The sequence below is a fragment of the Ruditapes philippinarum genome, unplaced genomic scaffold (assembly GCF_026571515.1).
Source record: "Ruditapes philippinarum isolate M1 unplaced genomic scaffold, ASM2657151v2 ctg8006_1_1_1_1, whole genome shotgun sequence".
NCBI lineage: Eukaryota > Metazoa > Mollusca > Bivalvia > Venerida > Veneridae > Ruditapes > Ruditapes philippinarum.
In genome coordinates, this window is record NW_026860844.1 from 19,187 (window position 1) to 38,762 (window position 19,576).

Below are 19,576 nucleotides of genomic sequence, written 5' to 3' on the forward strand. Positions count from 1 at the left end.
GGTGTCGAAGATATACACGGAATTTGGATACATTTTTCTCGGGTCATTTAGTAATGGTCGATCGCGCAACTAAACTTCGAGGCTTATTTCCCAACTGTACACAATTCAAAAAAAACCCAATTATGAATGAAGAATATCTTGCCCTCGATAAGCCTTTTTGTGAAAATCTTATTTATTTTTTAAAATGGTGTAAATTTTCTGCACGACACACACGAATAAAGATTGATCCTGCCAGTAGTATGCTGATCTTTAATGCTTCCCCGAAGATTTATGGTGATTTGTTCTCTAGATCTCGGTTTATATTTTAGGCCCTTCCCATCACAATCCGATCCTTAAATTTCTTATCAAACGCAATATAATCTTCCATTGATCACCCAAATTATAAATGTTGTCGAACATGTAACCCCCCCCCCCGGCACTTGTGAATTTAGGCACATGCTAGTCTTAATTTTTGAAAAGTCAAAGTCTCAGTGAACTTGACCATTGCGACGACTGACACCAAAATAAATTTGTGTTCATCTTGAAGCTGTGACCGATATAAAGACGAAATTTAGGACAGTAGGCCAAAAAATTAAACTACAAAGTAAGTATGGTTTAACAAGCTTTATGTTTTCAAAGTCACCGTGGCCTTTGTCTGTCTGAACCCAAATTCATTAGCATTTTACTAAACATGACCAAGCTACAAAGAAATATGTCATAGCCTTTTCTAGTTATTGGTAGGTCAAGCGTTTTTTTGGTCAAGGTCATCTTTGAAAAATAAATTCAGATTTATCAGGGGTCATTCATCAATCACGATCAAGTGTCAAACAAAAAATCTGAAGCGTTTTTCTAGTTATTGGTTCGAGAGCATTGGCACGTTGACTTCAAAATTGATAGGGTTCATCAACCAGTCATGTCCAAACTACAAAAAAAGTTTCAGGACTACAGTTTAACAGGTTCTTTATTACTTGATCGGGCAACTTCAAGTAGGCAAGGCACAAGTAACCAAAATCTCAGGATTGTAGGCTAAGCGACTTGTACTTATTGATCGGACAAGCTTCTTTTTGAAATGACCAACTTAATTGTGACCCGAATTACTTATCACAAAATCATTATTTGGGTCCATCTTCTTATTATTACTTTAAATTCCACACTAAACGTTTTAGGATTTTGAATAAGTTGTTCTCTTGTTTTTAGTCGTACATCATTTTCTGGTCAAGGTCAATGTGAAATTTAACTTTCAACCGAAAGTCTTTGACCGACTGACCCTATTTAATAGGGGTATTCTAATGTGACATTGAACTTTGACCGACTTACCCTATTAAATAGGGGCCATCTTGTAGTCATGACTTACCTCAACCGAACAATATGACTTCAGTTTTTGGTTGGTCAAGACAAGCGCTATGGAGAGAATGACGATGTGCCTTTTTTTCCAAGTGGGGGCAACATTACTAAACTGTTACAGTTCTACTACATGTAAAAGTATATATTTAATACATTTTATGCAAGTCCATGGTCTATACAAGATATACATGTATAACTCGCCATACCGACATACTCAATGTATGATTATTTTACAACATTTTCTTCTTTGTTAACTAGACAATCAAGCCAAAAGGCTACGTTCATTTCATCTGGGACATTAAATAAATATAGTGAAAACTATCAACACCAACACCATCAACTTAGACGCCTTCATGACTCAGAATGCAGAGTGGCAGTTTTGTGTTCATGCCCAGGAACTAGTGCTATCTATTTTATTGTTCACGTTAATATCCAGTCAAGTACATAGCAAAATTTGTCCAATTTTTTGCATTTTAGCTTCATATTCGAAGTAAATGGTTTAACTGCCCTTTACCTCACCACGTAGCTTTCACTTTAAATTAAAATTTATATATATTCATTTTCAATATTTACTTTGATTTTTTTTTTAATTCATAATGTATCAGCATTAAAATTCAAACACGTGTTTCCTATTATCAACCACAGCTTATGTGACAAGGTTCATAACTCTAGTGCACATTTTCTTTTCAGAATTATCACGCATTGAACTTTTGTTAAAAATGCTATTTTTTGAAACTTCTTTATTTTTTAAAGGATTTACTTTAAACTTTAAATATAAGTTGCATATCAATTCCCAAATGATAATTATATGACATGATTCTAAAATCAATATATTGCGGGGTTTCTACCCGTTAAACTTAGAATTGTCCTTATTCTTTTCTGTAACTTAGATAATGGGTTAGGGATTTAATTCAAACTTCAAAAACATGTTTGGTCATATATGATAAGATTTATAGCGCTACCTCCTGTTTTCCAGATTTAAACTAATTGTTATTATATCAATATTGATCGTGGAGCAAAAAAAAAAATACCGGACGGAAGTATTCTGTTAAACAATTTTTTTAACCGATATCTTTAACATTGTTCGATACTGTTGAAACAAAGGCATGCGTAATAATTTAACAGAGCGGATGTATTAAAAAAGTGAGATCATACGGTTTGAAGTGTGCAGACATGTTTCGCAGAATTCTTATGCTCGTTTTCTTTTCTTACAGTCAACGTTTTTTGGAAAACCAGTTGTCCATTGACAAACGGTTTACTGCTCTTGAAGCTCGAGTCAAACAGTTGGAGGCATATACTGCTAGTAAGTAATTATGTTTATCAATTATTAGAAGATAAAGCAATAATTACATTTTCATCTTTAAAAGTAGATTAATTGATTCATTCTCACTCACTCACTGACATGAAGAATATTAAAGATGATCCTCATGATGTCTTTTACCATGATGATAATAAATAAAACATGTGTAGTGCACTTCTATCATCATCATCATCATCATCATCATCATCATCATCATCATCATCATCATCATCATCATCATCATAATCAGCAGCAGCAGCAACATCATCATCATCATAATCAGCAGCAGCAACATCATCATCATCATCCTCATCATCATCATCATCATCATCATCATCATAATCAGCAGCAGCAGCAACATCATCATCATCATCATTACCACCATCTTTTTAACTTCATCATAATGAGCACCATCACCATACATAATAAATGTCTTCATCATCATCATCATCATCACGACAACAGCAACAGCAACAACAAGAACAACAAGAACAACAACAGCAACAACAACAATATAGGACCCACGGAAAATGGATGTGTTTGTACGTATCAACTTTTCAGGACCTAACACATATAATGAAATTTAAAAATAATGAATAAATGAAAAGTTGTGAGCTTACAAAAATAAAAATAAGTATAAAACGTGCCAAAATTAGAAACGTGACAACATGCTTATGTATATACAAAAGGTGATCATTGCACATATTTTAACAAATATCGTTTGGAATAATTCCAGGGTGTCCCTGCATCGATGCAGTCGGATTTAATGTACACCTGACGCATGAGATATCTCCATTCGCCCTATATCAACATATCATTTTCGACAAGATTTTAACAAACATAGGTAACGGCTAAGACGAATATAGTGGACACTTCACCGCTCCTTACCATGGACTCTATACCTTTGTTGTCAGTTTCACAAAAATGCCTGGCCACAACCTAAGCGTGCAGATAGTTAAAAACGGAGTCACACTAGCACAAGGAATTACTAACACAAAGGATGTATTCAATACAGCTACAGTGGCAGCTACCGTCGAGCTCATGAAAGCGGATAAAGTTTGGGCAGAGAACGCGTACCCGGCAGGCAATGTCGAAGAGTTACACGGAATTTGGACATTTTTCTCAGGTCATTTAGTAATGTCGATGCCAAACTAAACTTCGGGCCTTTTTCCCAGAGTGTACACAGTTCAAATCCAAATATATATAAGTAATATATTTTTCGATAAGACGTTGTAGGGAATCTTTCTTCTTCTAAGATGGTGTAAAGATTCTGCGCAATGCGGCAATAAAGATTGATCCTGCATATCGTATACTGTTTTAATGCTCCTCGAAGGTTGCAGTTCTCTGTATTTTAGTCCTTCCCATCGGTATTGGCTTTTATTCCTCATCAACAATTATAAAATGTTCGTAAATTAAATTGCACTTGATCACACAAATTATAAATGATTGTGGAGCATGTATTGTCATCCCCTCAAGGAAAAGAAATTAATAATTATAATATAATTAATAATAATATAAACTCTAATCATAGGGTAAAATACTAAATATTTCAACTTTCAAATTAAGACATTGTCATCCCCTCAAGGAAAAAAAATTAATAATTATAATATAATTAATAATAATATAAACTCAAATCATAGGGTAAAATACTAAATATTTCAACTTTCAAATTAAGACAACGATAGTAAACTAAAAAGTATTCGTATCATGGCCTTAAAATCTGGTCAACTCTTCGTTACCCAACTCCACAAAAAAGACCTCTTTAAAAAAGTGCTCTTTACGTAGTTTTTTCCTTCAATGCCATTGACGACAAGGCGACATTGACCTTTGACTTCAGTATTATTGGCCGGACAAGCCTTTTGAAGGTCACAGACAGTCACTTGACCTTTGACCGTCTGACACCAAAATGAATTGTGGTCATTTTCTAGTTTTGGCCAATAAACATAGTATTACTTAATCTAAGGAGTGTAAGACAGAATATTAGACCAAAGCGTTAGTTATGGATGAACTCTGATTTAAAATCAACTCCTAATTATCGCCTGGCAATAGAATAAAATGTCCGAACATTATGCACATCTGCAAACTCTTTGTCTCAAAAATGACAGATTATTTCCCCATAGGGAAATTAAGTTATCGGACCAATGTTATATACATGTATATTAATAGAATGAATATAGCCTTTTGACTCAATTGTCTGTCTTTTTATCAATGAAAAACATGTAAAAAAAATCATCCATTGACTGTGTCTGGGAAAACGCTATTTACACGCGACAAAAGGTTTGACAACCCTATTATTTTTATCCTAATGCGTAGAGTTGATTTAAATCCGTGATTAATAATAAATCTCGTTTCTGACACCCGAATATTCTCGGTCAAAGTAAATATTGTCTTTCACTAGGTGGTGCATTTGTAAATGATAGAAATTGGGAGGTGAATAGAATACGCGTGCCAATATTCCAAACATATAAACAACAAAATCAGATTTAATGCTTAAACTTGTTATTTAAAATTCGATACTTCTTTCATGATTATTACTTTCTGTAAATAACATGGCGAAATCTTATGGCGGCTGATTTGTTTCACTTTTGTGCCTCGCGTTGAGCCAAACGCGTTATCGACTTGTCTTCTTGTCGTCCTGTCGCTAGCAAAACAGGCAAAATGGCTTATTGGCACTTTTATGCTCGAGATAACGAGCCATGCGATAGCACGATAAGAAGCCAACCCTTAAATATTACCCAAGCGACTGGGCAGTGGGCATCATGGACGATAACACGCAGTTTGGCGCGTTTCGCAGCGACAAGACGATAACAATTATTGTTGTGTTGTAGCTAGCGACAACGCAAAGCGCAAAATTGTAACAAATTAGCAACTACATTTGTAATTAGGAGTTGATTCAAATCCGTGATTAATAAAATCTGCCATCATAACATATTCATTGATGCTAAAAAGAACACGATTTTCGCTGATATAAAGAGTGGCCACTCGTCCTTTGAATAATAATACTCCCACGTTTGTCTTCCTTATTCTAAAATATGTAATGAGAAAAGCTTCAGATTTTATTTGTTATGAATTTGATTATTGTCAATTCTAAATATTATTTTTTCCCATAAATATATATTGATCCTGAACAGGCAAATAGACTTCCTTTCATGAGACGTTTCGCGCGGGATTCGTAGACTAGGATGCCTGGCTGCCAACATGTTCTTATTATACGCCAGAAATCCAAATAGTATAACATACGTGTTCGGCTATAATAGTTGTACGAATATATTCAAGAAAATAAGATAACGACCGACTTGGTTCAACTGTCCGTTTCAATGGCACGATTCATTTGTCAGGTTGTTCCCAATTTACGAGAGGAATCGGAACAAATAGTTTACGGAGGATCATAATCAGTCAGCAAAAAAAGAATTGGGGATATTCAAGTTTCGTGCTATAAATACTGGATTTATTTTCATTGATTGAAATAAAGATAAATATTGAGTTGCGGTAGTCAATATAGAAGCATGCAATATATGTTTAGCATTGAACTCGTGTCGAAATATGCCAAATAATGTTTAAAAAAGATATAGCTTTTACCCTTCGGTTTAGTTGGGAATGTTACCGACTCGAACCTGGCAATATGATTCCCGGTATGGTAACCATTGATGCTCACATCATATCCGAATGGTAAAGTTCTAATATGGTAATTGTCTAGAACCTGTAAATGGCGGCAGTTACGGGTGAAATATGATAATTTTCATACCACGAAATGGAAATAAGTCCTGTATTTATAGCCAAAACTTGCATTTTCTGTTTATAATATACTTTCTCTCTTTTTTACCCAACGATTCGAAAGGCCTTTCCTTTATTTTTGTGTATTGGCTGAATTTAAAAGAAGTCCGGCAAGACATCAGTTAAATTACGGAAAAATATGCAGTAAATTTATAAAGTCAAAATACGGAAAATGGAAATATGCATTTTATTTTATCTATAATACAAACATGTACCATACTGGTATAATACTAAACAGATTACTGAAAACAATTTTCTTTCTTCAATAACTCATTGGCACAAAATGAAGGTATACTCACAACTATTTTAAAACTTTGCTTTTGTACAAGTGAATCAATAATTTTTTTTCTTGTATGAAAGATAAAAAAAATTATTATGACAATGGGCAATTATAAAGAAATATCTAACTTATTTTAACAATGAAACGGCGATGAGGATTTTTGATGATGTTCTAAACTTCCACCCCATAATATTATGGTACAGATTTTTTTATGACGAAATTTATAATGAAAGCGGATAAAGCTTATTTAAAGGCACATTATGACTCAGAAACTAATATATGCCATTCTTAGAAAGGGAAAACATGAGATGTATCTGTAATAATAACGTTAAATGATAATTTAAGAGCATGTTAGATGCTTACCACATGAAGAAAATTGTGCTGAATTTTAAATTATTTGTCATAAAAGTAGCAAAATTTAAACAAAGTAGTATTCTGACCTCAATACAAATACTAAATCACTACATCTGTACTATTACCATATGGACACAGAAACAAATGGTTCAGATAAATAACCAATGCGTAACATGTTGAAAACTTCAAATATAAAAAAGATTTTGAGAAATAAAATAAAAGCATTTCTGAGACATAACGGGCACCAATAACTAAAAAAGCAAAACGAAAAAAAAAAAACAACAAAAAAAGCCCCAAAACATTTTAATGTTTTTAAACACAGTCGAACCTGTTTAACAGGCCAATCGTAACAAACGTATATTATAAAGAAACATTATAATACTTAACACAGTCGACCCTGTTTTACAGACAATCATAAGAAAACGTATGTTATAAAGAAACATTCTAATACTACACACAGTCGGACCTGTTTTACTGGTCAGTCATAAACATGGTACACAAATACAATACAGCAGCTGCAGAGAGGCACTCTGTTAAGCAATACTCATTTTGCTTGGGGTTTCACGATTATCCGTTGAAACGGGTACGACGGTTTTAGCTGAAAACCGGTTAGAAAATTCAATAATTAGTATTTGACTTAGGGGTTTGATTCTAACCGCTAGCTGGGTAGATTTAACCCCTGTGAGGGAAAGACGTTGTTCCATTGAGCTAAAACCTTTACATAGCTCATAACTGGTTGTTTCAAAGTCTCTGCAGTTATGTACAAGCAGTTTCCCACGTTTTATGACATATTGCATGTACACCAGTATTATTCCTTCACACTCCGTGTACATGTAGTCATATTACCAATGATATATTATTTTATGAGTTATTATGCAAAGTAAATACATTTAAAGTAAATACATTCACATGACCTATGTATAAACATGTATGTACTTCAACCGTTTCACAACATAAACGGCATTTTTGTATCAAATCAGAAGCTAGCATTCCTGCGCAAGACTGTCGAACTTCAAACTTCAGCTACATTAATGTCGAAGACACTAACTCTTGTAATCGATCACTCAAAGTTAACTTTTAAGTAATAAACAAAAATCCATAAAACTTTTCAACGGAATTTTCTGGCCCATTACCAATTTGGCCCGATCAGCTCGCACTGGTTTCGGATGACAATGCACCGGGTGGTATCGCAAAACTGTAAGATTGTCAGTATTGAGATTTACAAATTGTTTCAGCTTTTTCACGGAATCTTTAACAGTGATAATCTTCAATTTCATTTTCCTTTCTCCACAATCTTTGTATACAAGTATTCCCTCCACACCTTTAACTCTTACAGCGTCCCCAATTTCTATGTCGCTACTGAGGTGTGCTTCCATCTCACCCACAAACAAGGTACTCGGAAGTTTCGATTGACCTTGATCCTCTAGAGAAGCAGACGATCCATGCTGCGTGTCGTCTGTTGCATCTGCAGTAAAGTAGTTCTTTACTTTCGCCCAGTAGCAAACGTGATCGGAACGGTTTTTAGTCCCATGCCATTTCCTTTCACCTATTCTCTGCTTAGCCCTTAGGACAGCAATTTCAGGAGAAAACAAATTCAAATGATCACAGTCATGACGGTGCAAGATAGGAACATGTTTTGAAACCGATCTTAATGTAAAGTATTCTTCTTTTACTTCTCTGGTCGTAAACAGTGAGCCCAAAGCATAGTGAACAACTCGAATCTTGCCTTTCTTATCACTGCTATTTGTGTGAACTTCCGTAACAATGACGTCATGGGGAAGACCCCAATACTGTATAGTAACAATATCTCCGATATTTATGTCGTCAAGCCGATATATTGCGGTCTTGCTGCACCCGTATGGGGCCATCAGAGCTTTTCTTATATTTGGGATGTAATGTTGACAAACCACCGACAAAGCTATTAGCGTGAAGGCACCTACCACTGCAGGAATTGATACGCTGCCATTCAGTATGAAAAACGTGGCTACAGAGGTGATTCCATACACATAACATCTAGCCCAAAGATCCATTATACTGTTTCGAAAACACGAAGCACATATTTCACTTCTTGCGTACTTATACTTAAAGTATAGAGTCATTATAATGCAATATAATACATACATGGCGGCAGTGCCGCTTAATACTGTTGTTGCGCTCGGCATGCTAATGCTGTCTCCGACTATTTTCGTTATTTCATCTGAAGAATCAAACAGAATTTTGAAGCCTTTTACTATTTTGCTTGCATTTCCAAATATGTCAACAAGCCGCGCCTTCATCTCCATGACTTGTTCACTTTCGCCTATCTCGACAACCTTCTGACCTATTTGCTGCCAGAAATACAAATCTCGGTGGCTCTTTTGTAATCCTACCACACACCAAGTGGCAAAATGTTCACAGTTTGTTGTGACCACATTGTAACAACTGAACCGTATCATTTTGGATTCACTACGAGCATTTTCCCGGTCATTTAGCGCTTTCTCCGCTCTTTCTACCACCTGTTCCCGCGTAAATCTCGGATGTTTATATTCCACTATGTACAACTCGTCATTAGCAAGAGCGAATTGCGTGTTCGACTCACAAAGCCCAAGCTCACCGCGTTCGTTTTCCCACATGTGGATCAACTTCAGCTCCACGACTGACTTCTGGTCATCCTTAGCTATGATATCTTTAACAATGGCATGGTGCATGTATATCCACTTCTGCTCCCGGCGTTCTGGATCATACTTGTTGCCAACCATTTTACCAGGCATAGTTATATGATGGCCTCTGAGAATTTGTGACACCTTCTCCACACGTACATGCTCCACACATTTTGCACAGCTAACGGTTGGTTTAACAGACGATAATTCATCTGTATCATCGTTTGGGTCAAAACTAATAATCTCACGATCTTCTTCCGGTCTAACACACAAACTGATTTCGTCGAAGACTTCAGAAGAAAAGGTATCTTCACTATAGCTGTCTTGTTCAGGATATCTACACGCTTTATTTCGACTATCGAGTTGTTTACTTTGCGCCATTACTCTGTTACGAGGTACTGGATACGTCAAGATCTAAACACCGACTGAAAATAGAAAAAAAATCACAACATATTAAAAAACATTTCTAAGACCGAGTAGAATGTATGCTTTAACTAAGCTTAAATTTAGATCTATATAGTGTTCAATATAATCTGACTAAAGTTACATGTTACTCTGATAGTTCGTTTTGTATGCTGGCTGATTTGTGCATTGTTGATTTTCGCCATGCGGGTCGCCAAACGAATACACTAAAATACGACAAAGTAATCTGTATGTCGTATTCTCTTGATTTCACCTAGCGCCCCGCAGAGAAGCAATACGACAAAGTGGTTGCTTTGTCGTATTTTCGAGATTTCATCTAGTGCCTTTTGAAGCGAAAGACGAAAACACAAAATTACGACATATGGGTCACTATGTTGTATGTTCGTGTTTTCGTCAGGTGCCCCGCGATGCGAATGTACGATAAAGTCAACACTTTATCGTATTTTTGTGTTTTTCTCTGGCGTCACGAGAAGCAAAAATATGACATGGCATTAAACAGCCACCATAGTAATTTTGGATTTTGCAATAAAGCTATTTCAAACAAAGCAAGCAAATCATCCGTTAATACAGAGTATCATTTTACAAACGACGTAAATTAATAACTATATTATGAAATACAATATTCTAACATGTTTGTATTTAAGCGTTGATATCTAAATTAACACGGTCTCGATCCGTAATACCTTCACAGGGGATGTGAATACCTTAACATCGTCAAAATTACGTATATACGATTAAAAAAACTGATCCATTTTCAAGTTTGGGTTATTGGAATGGCACATTGCCAAGCTGACCATTATTTATGATGGTTTATTGATAATTCAAGCAGTTTAAACGGTGGCACAGAGAAGACATTTGTGCGTTTTTATTTATCTCGTGAGCTTGATATACTGTGCCGTAGCCACGAGTTACTAAGTCGTGCAAACGAGATAATGAAGTGGTGATGCACGAGATACTTTGTCGCGGGCACGACTTACTAAGTCGTGCACACGAGATAATTAAGTGGTGCGCACAAGATACTATGTCGTGCGCACGAGTAACTAAGTCGTGGCCACGAGTTACTAAATCATGCCTACGAAATTATTAAGTGGTGTGCACGAGATATTATGTTATGCACACGAGTTACTTAGTCGTTCACACGAGATAAATAAGTCGTGGGCACGAGTTACTATGTGGGCGCGAATGAGATAACGAATTTATAAAAATCACAAATATAGTGTAATCTGATTGGACATTTATCTCGCGCACACAACTTAATGATCTCGTTCGCAACACATAGTAACGACATAATTATCTCGAGCTGATGACTCAATAACTCGTGCGCACGACATAGTATCACTTGCACACCACTTAATTATCTCGTTCGCAACACAAAGTAACGACATAATTATCTCAAGCTGATAACTCAATAACTCGTGCGCACGACATAGTATCACTTGCACACCACTTAATTATCTCGTTCGCAACACAAAGTAACGACATAATTATCTCAAACTGATGACTCAATAACTCGTGCGCACGACATAGTATCACTTGCATACCACTTAATTATCTCGTGCGCACGTCTTAGTAACTCGTGCGCACCAGTAAGTTATCTGGTGCCCATCATTTAGTATTCGCACGACTTAGTAACTCATGTCCACGATACAGTATCTTGTGCGCACGACCTACTAACTCGTGGCCACGACTTAGTTATCTGTGCGCACGACAAAGTATCTCTTGCGCACCACTTCATTATCTCGTGCGCCCGACTTAGTAACTCGTGGCCACGATATAGTATCTCGTAAATAAAAACAAACACATGTCACGTCTGTGCCACCGTAAATTTAAGTCCAAAACATTTTGCCTTTTTCCACCAGAAAGTACATTTCCCAGATTTTTTTCAGAAAAGTAATATTAAAATAATAGGATTTTTTTGTACGTGAAAAAAAAACTTTCATTTTGTACCAGTATGAATCAAATATTAACTTAATGAATTAAATATTTTAACTTAAGTTGCAAGTGTTGAATAACCATCTTCTCAATACAAATGTTAAAAATGTGTACTTGTGCTGTGCACTAAGACATCTTAATCAAAAGATTTGATTAGTACTTGGACAGCTTAATCCTAAGATTTGATTATAATTACTTTTATATGAGTGTCAAAAACTTACAAATAAAAACTGTACATGTAAACCTGGATCAATCTTGCGATTATAAGTCAAAATGGTTTTCAAGTTAATATATTTAAGTGAACAGGGTTTTTGAGTGAGAAGTCATTCTCAATTCAAAATATCCTCTTTTCCCCCATTGTCAAATACATGTTCCCATCGTTTTTTTTTAGGCCATTAATCTTTTCTGACATGTTTCTGTAAGAAATAAACATGCTACATGTATATTATTACTTTCTTTTATCATATACATTAGCAAAATTAAAGGGGGGGGGGGGTCCAGATTTTCACTAATGTAATCAATTTAAAAAAGAGTATTTCCTTACAATTTATGTATGGGCACCGTGCGGTCATAAAAACATAATATTTTATTTCAAAACTCAATAATATCGAAAAAACGAAACAGAAATAAATTGTCCGTGCTTGGATTTGAAGCACATGACCCCCATTTTAACAAAAGTTTCCTAGCGCGTGTACTATCACGGCTGTGGCTGCAACGCTATTGAGAGGCGATTATTTTAATTTATATACAATAGTGTTAAGTTATAAAACTTGGGGAGAAAAAAAAAACACTATTTATATTGCATTTACACGCCTTCTATTTAGTCGAGAACTTAGTTTCAAGGCCTTCTTTATAAATATTACCAAAACTCTTTGAAACCCTAGAAAAATTTTAATTCGATTTTACGAAATATTATTTCGTATTTACGAATTATTATTTCGTAGTTACGAAATAATATTTCGTTTTTACGAATTAATATTTATTAAGGGTTTTAAAAAGTGTTACGAGCCAGGCGTAACGAGAAAGAAAAGCCAGCAACAAACTTGTAACAATAACAAATTTATTACAGAAAAATTATCAAAAGAAAAATAAAATAACAAATTATGTTTACAAATACCTGAAGTCCAAATAAAAAAAATGAAATCTCAAATGTCTAGTCTGATCCTGGAATGATCCCTTTTTTAATAGCACACTTAAATCCAAGTAAAATCCAAGAACACTTTAGAATAAATTCCCACAATAAAATCCACAAGAATAATTTTAACTATTTTAAAATAATCCAAGCTCCAATAAATCACTTAATATCCAAGTTGAATAATACTCCAAATATATTGATGACTTAAAAGGTAACTGATGACTTAAAAGATAAAAGTAATGAAAAATGTCCCTTTATATATATTAACTAAGAAAATTCCAGAAAAGTCTATTATGTTCTACAGTAATCATAATCTAGCAACTTCAACAATAAAGAACATTCCGGAAGTTTCTATCTAAATATAATGCATGAATCATAATCTAGACTTTTCTACAACAGGTAAGAAACTTCCTGTTGACATGCATGTAGTTCATGTTCTAAAAATAGAACAATGATAATATTGGAAATACCAACTGGTCAGATATAAATTATATACATGTAATATGTTGCATACATAACAAAAGGTTGAGCGAAGACTTATTATTGCATTCCATATTGACCCACGAATATATATGCCTAACCTAACTAAAACAGTCAGGTGAGCATGTCGAGGTTTATGAATAGCTTATGATCACGGGGAAGGAACTGTTACACGAAGGATGGAGTTCGTTCTTATGATAACATCTTGTATTTTGTGTCAAAGTTTAATTCATCACCGAAAACTCACTTTTTAAAGATGAAAATTACCATTTTTGAGGAGTATTTTTGTAGTATATACACATGTTTTCCGACGAACTTTGTGACAGTTATCACAAGAACTCCTGACAAGTCATCATAAGAACTCCATCCCTCGAGTAACAGTTCCTCCCCCGTGATGATTAGATTTCTTTGACAGATTGATAAATTAAACAGGCTTTTGCCGACATTTTTGGATACATTACGGTAAATTTTAATTATATATTTATTGGTATGCAAACGGCAGTTCAAATCATCTTAATATACAATTATCTCAATCTAATGCACTCTTTACGTCACACTAAATTCATTATTGCAAAGGTTATTGTTAAACATAATAATAATCAAATTACCTTCGTGAATAAGATATTCCGAGAGTCAAATAATTCGTGTGATCAGTCCTGAGTCAGTTTAAATGTCATTATGCTAAAAATAGAATACAATGTAGTATTTTACGTTTGCGCGTTTACATTTTTATTAATGATTCATCAAAACTACGGTACGCTACGAAGCATGTATGAGGGTGTGAAATTATGTGTACGTAATAATGGCTCACTAACTGACTTTTTGATAGCTACATGGGCTTGAAGCAAGGGGAGCCATTATCTCCCTTTTTGTTTATTATGTTTATTAATGATATGCAAGATCACTTAGCTGACGATAGTAAAGATGTTTTTACCATTGAGGAATTACAAATTTATTTGTTGTTGTTTGCAGATGATGCTGCTTTATTTTCTTACTCTGAACAAGGTTTACAAATTCTACTTAATAAATTGTATAATTATTGTAGGAAATGGGATATTGAAGTTAATTCAGATAAAACAGTTGTAATGGTTTTTAGACAAGGTAATAGACCTTCAAATATATCGCTTAAGTATGACAATAAAATTTTAAAACAAGTTAAAACATTTACTTATTTAGGAGTAACGCTATCATCTAATGGAAGTTTTTATCAAGCTCAAAAATCATTGTCTGACCAAGCTTTAAAAGCTCTTTATTCTTTGAACTCCCTTTTTGATAATGTTAATTTAAATATTGAAGATAAATTAAAACTCTTTAATTCAATGGTATTACCAATTTTATGTTACGGATCTGAAATATGGGGTTTCCATAAATCTCCGGAAATAGAACGTGTATACTTAAAGTTTCTAAAACAAATACTTGGTGTTAAACAACAAACATGCAGTACTGCAGTTTATGGAGGATTTGGTGTATTTCCTTTATATATAGTACGTAAAATTAAAATAATTAAGTTTTGGTATAAGATTAAAAATATGCCTGACTCAACTATGTATAAATTAATGATGTTGCAGGGACGAAATGTAATGTAAAAAAAGTTATTAGATGACCTTGGTTTTTCTTACCTGTGGAATTGTGATAGAATATCTGAAAGGAATGTTAAATTAATTATTCAAAGAATCCATGATCAATATTTACAACAATGGTTATCTGAATTAGACTCATCTTCTAAATTAGATTATTATAGAGATTTTAAGTTAACCTTTATTCAAGCTAGTTATTTAAATACTGTTAATGTTGAGGCACATATGAAATCACTAGCGAGATTTAGATGTTCATCACACAACTTAGAGATTGAAGAAGGTCGATATAGGAATATTATTAGAAGCGAAAGATTATGTAGAAGATGTAATATGAATCAAATTGAATCAGAGTATCATTTTTTGTTAATATGCCCTTTTTATAGAGAATTACGTTTAACTCTTTTAGATAATTATTATTACACATGGCCTAATATGAATAAATTCAATAAGCTTATGTCAACAACCAAAAGATCTGTTATAATAAAACTTGCAAAATTTGTCTATCTGGCTTTAAAGAAGAGAAACGAGAGTGTTGTTGTTTAATAAAATATGTATTTCTTTAAACTCTTTTTCATATTTATGCTGTATATTATTAGATATGTTAAATATGACATGTCTTGTATTGTATGTGTTTATGTGTACTTAAAACTGCCCATCTTTAGTTAAAACATGAACATGAAACATGAATTATATAATTATTTTCATACTTTTCAATATTATATTACTTTTGTTAATATACCGCCAATTATGTGTGGCGAAAAACATGTATATATGTTTATGCGAATAAATACTTTGACTTGACTTGGCTACATAACGCTTCTTATCGATAATTTGCATAGCCTTGTTTGTTAAACCATAAAATATTGTATTTATTTTTTAGATATTGGTACCCTCTTTTTTTTAATACAACAAAATTTTAATAGTAAATTTTTACAGATAAATGCTCCTTTCTTTGTTCAGTATGTGGTTCTAATGCTAAATAAAGAGCTCGAAAGGGTACAAGGCCTTCCTTAATCAGGAAGTCTGGAAAAAAAAACAAAAAAACAACAAAAAAAACAAAAAAACCACAAACAAAAACAAACAAACAAACAAAAACAAACTTGACCTTGACGTTCATATTCAAAGCTCAAGGTCATGGTCAGTTCGACATTTTTCAATTGTCATGACAAACAATCAAAAACATAAAAAACAAAAACAATGAAACATGCAAACAAATAGATCTAAATGTTGCAAGAAAAAAGTTTTGTTCATAATACCTTACTACTATGAAGACCTATTTCGATTGCACAATAAATATATGATGCCAGGATGTTCGAACATTTTCATATCAAAATTGATCTTTGAACCACTAACTTATAAATCTATTATATATACATATAAACATACATACACACATATACATGTACACAAAACATACATTACATGAGCCATTAATTCAAAATTTGTTGTAAATTAATTGAATTTAATACAATAAACGCATTGCCATATATTTATACACACATCCTAAAAAATTAAGGTCCCTTCGCATCAATTGCAGATTTCATAATTGTAACAAATTTTGATCATTCATTTTGGATTGTTTTGAAACTTCGAAAGTCATGACAATATCTTTCCCGCTCAAAAAAGTACAATATATATATAGAAATCTATTCTTTTCTTTTCTTTTTACAGTGATATGGATATAAAGTTATGCAGGTTTTAGATACTGCTTATTGACAAATGCTTTATAATAACCTTCATGATTATGTCAATGACCGTACAATAGACGAATCTGAAATCCAAATATAGATCTAGACTACACTTTTCTGCAACAGGTCTTTCAAACAGCCCATAATTCAAAGTAAGGAGTTTGCATTATAATTTACGTAAAGCAGCGTAAAGCTGGCGTAATTATTGCGATTTTTGTCACGCGAAAAACTTTTGCTGATTACAACAGGACTCCGTACTTTTACCGATACATGAAAAGCGTATGGAGATAGACATGAAAACTGTACAATAAGATTGGTAAGAGAGATAAAATATTCGACACGAAAATTAACAATATAATCTCATGCAAAGGTTGACTAGCGAATTGTAAATTTACTTTACTTATCTTGCAATTTATAAAATTAACTGTTTAATAATGTTATGTCTATTAAGGTATACTCACTCTGGAGTTCCTTCCTGTTACACTATATTTTTGAATGTATTATTTTTTAGTATGACGCAAATTGTTTACATTTCGATGTTACATAACTTAGACGGACCAGAAAGTGAAAGTAACTTAAAGTCTAACAACCTTTGAGATTTTTGTTAACTATTAACATGACATATAGATAGATAATTATTTTTTTAAATAAATGCATTTTCTATAAAATGATCATGAAATACCTGAAAAATCAAAGATAATAATGACTTTTTTTGGCAATTTTATGTTAGTGTTTACTACTACTTCACTGACATGTGAAAATTGTTTTTCGATTTCAACTGATAAAAAGACCGTTAACAAACCTTATAAAGTTGTATATGAATTCCTTAAAAATTGCAATGTTCCGTGCAAGTAGAATACTCAAAGACTAACAGATGTAAATGTGTTTTCTTACCTCGTCAAGCTAAAAGTCCATTTTATCTTAATCAACCGGTGCAATAAAATATTCCAAATCAGCCCGAAACGATTACGCACCGTGATTAAAGAATGTAGATTGAATGTATGACGCAGATCGCTTACATTGTAACTAAGACGGAATAGAAAGTGAAAGTAACTTTATTTAACAACATTTGAGATTTGTTTATAACTGTTAACATGACATAAATAATTATATTTTAATTTAGCTAAATATAGATTTTTATATAACGTTAAGATATATTTGAATAAATGCATGGAAAGATATCATATGGGCAAATATAATTTCAATTATATACAAGATGGCCTACTAAAGAGAGAAAATATAGAGGGAATTCCCCGCGCGAAAACCGTCAATATTCACTGTACTATCCTCAAATATTATTATAAGTGCGTAGTATGCATATATCTTATAACAATTAGATAGTAAAGTTTTCAATGCGCTATAATCGTTCTTAGTTCGTGACTTTTATATAGTTTTATATACACTGGTGCAGAAATCACACATGTTCGCTTAAAAAGGATGCTTGCACATTATAAATTCGTTATAAATATTTCTGACAGGTCATATGGCCGAGTATAAATGGTTATTTGAAATATAACTTTGCGGGTTATATATTTCCAAACAACCGTTTATATAGGATCATATGAGCCACGTCACGACAAAACCAACATAATGGGTTTGCGACCAGCATGTATCCAGACTAGCCTGCGCTTACGCGCAGTCTGATCAGGATCCATGTTGTTCGCTATCAGTTTCTCTACTTGTAATAGAGTTTGTAAGCGAACAGCATGGATCCTGACCAGACTGCGCGGATGTGCGGCTGGTTTGGGTCAGCTTGGTCGCAAACAATTTTGTTTTGGTTTTTTCTGCGCGGTCATATGACCCTTTAAAAAATCTTTTTAACCAATAATATAACGGAGATCTAAAAAGTCTTATACTGCACATGCTGCAGTAAATCAGCATCTGTGAGTTGAGCCATGCTCTCTCACTTCCTAATGTTGCGAAAATCGTTCTCGAAGTTTTTGCGACTCATATTTACTTATTTTATGTTTAAATATCCGAGCATAATCTTCGTTTAAATATAACTGATCTAAGATATGTGCGTCTTTTCATGTATTTGTTTCCATAGTGTCCCCTTTTGTGTGTATTGTTAGTGGGAGAGGGCAAACAGATTTCATTATTTTCATTTAGGATTATTTGAATAAAAATCTGTTTCTACCATATTTCTTAATTTATTTTCTCCATTTTCAACAGAACATTTAGAGATGGTCCTGTTTCAACTATTCTTTTATAATTCTCTGTTTATAAACCCCTGCATGGCCGAGTGGATAGTAACCCAAGGATCGCTGCTCGCGTGGGCTCAAACCTCATCAGGGGCGAGCCGTTGTTTTCTTTAACAAGAAACTACACCCATTACTCAGTTCTTGTTGGTTCCAGGAACGGGTTCGAGAGTGTGTCTTTAAGATTAAAGCCTCCTCCTACACAATCGAATTAAAATAAATTCTAGATAAACCAAATACGTTGAAATCCTATTCTCTCTTGATGAACACAACATAGTGTTTAAGAAATACGTAAATTATATTTGTATTATCATGGTGAAACCCTGATATGTTTTTTTTATCTAGATACTCATTCACTGTCCTACACTCTTTCAGGCTTTCCGGGGTTTGAGGGTTTCACAGGATAAAACTCACCTGCCTGACTTGGTAAAGCAATAAGAATTAAGATAAGTAGAAGAGATAATAAAATCAAA

General features: G+C 33.6%; 1 protein-coding gene across 2 annotated transcripts; it reads right to left on the minus strand.

Annotated features, from left to right (window-relative positions):
- Nucleotides 1-6,570: 6,570 nt before the first annotated feature.
- On the minus strand, nt 6,571-18,015 carry LOC132713531 (uncharacterized). Of its 2 annotated transcripts, none has more exons than XM_060696173.1 (2): nt 17,800-18,015; nt 6,571-10,095 (listed from the first exon to the last, which is right to left on the minus strand). In XM_060696173.1, exon 2 carries the CDS (start codon nt 10,049-10,051, stop codon nt 8,102-8,104), a length of 1,950 nt encoding a protein of 649 aa, XP_060552156.1. In that variant the 5' UTR covers nt 10,052-10,095; nt 17,800-18,015; the 3' UTR covers nt 6,571-8,101. The 2 variants fall into 2 exon arrangements, with proteins under 2 accessions (XP_060552156.1, XP_060552157.1); XM_060696174.1 differs by lacking the exon at nt 17,800-18,015 and adding an exon at nt 14,249-14,378.
- Nucleotides 18,016-19,576: the final 1,561 nt, after the last annotated feature.

Coding starts and splice junctions, on each gene's coding strand:
- LOC132713531 (XM_060696173.1), bottom strand. CDS start 10,051: ATGGCGCAAAGTAAACAACTCGATAGTCGAAATAAAGCGTGTAGATAT.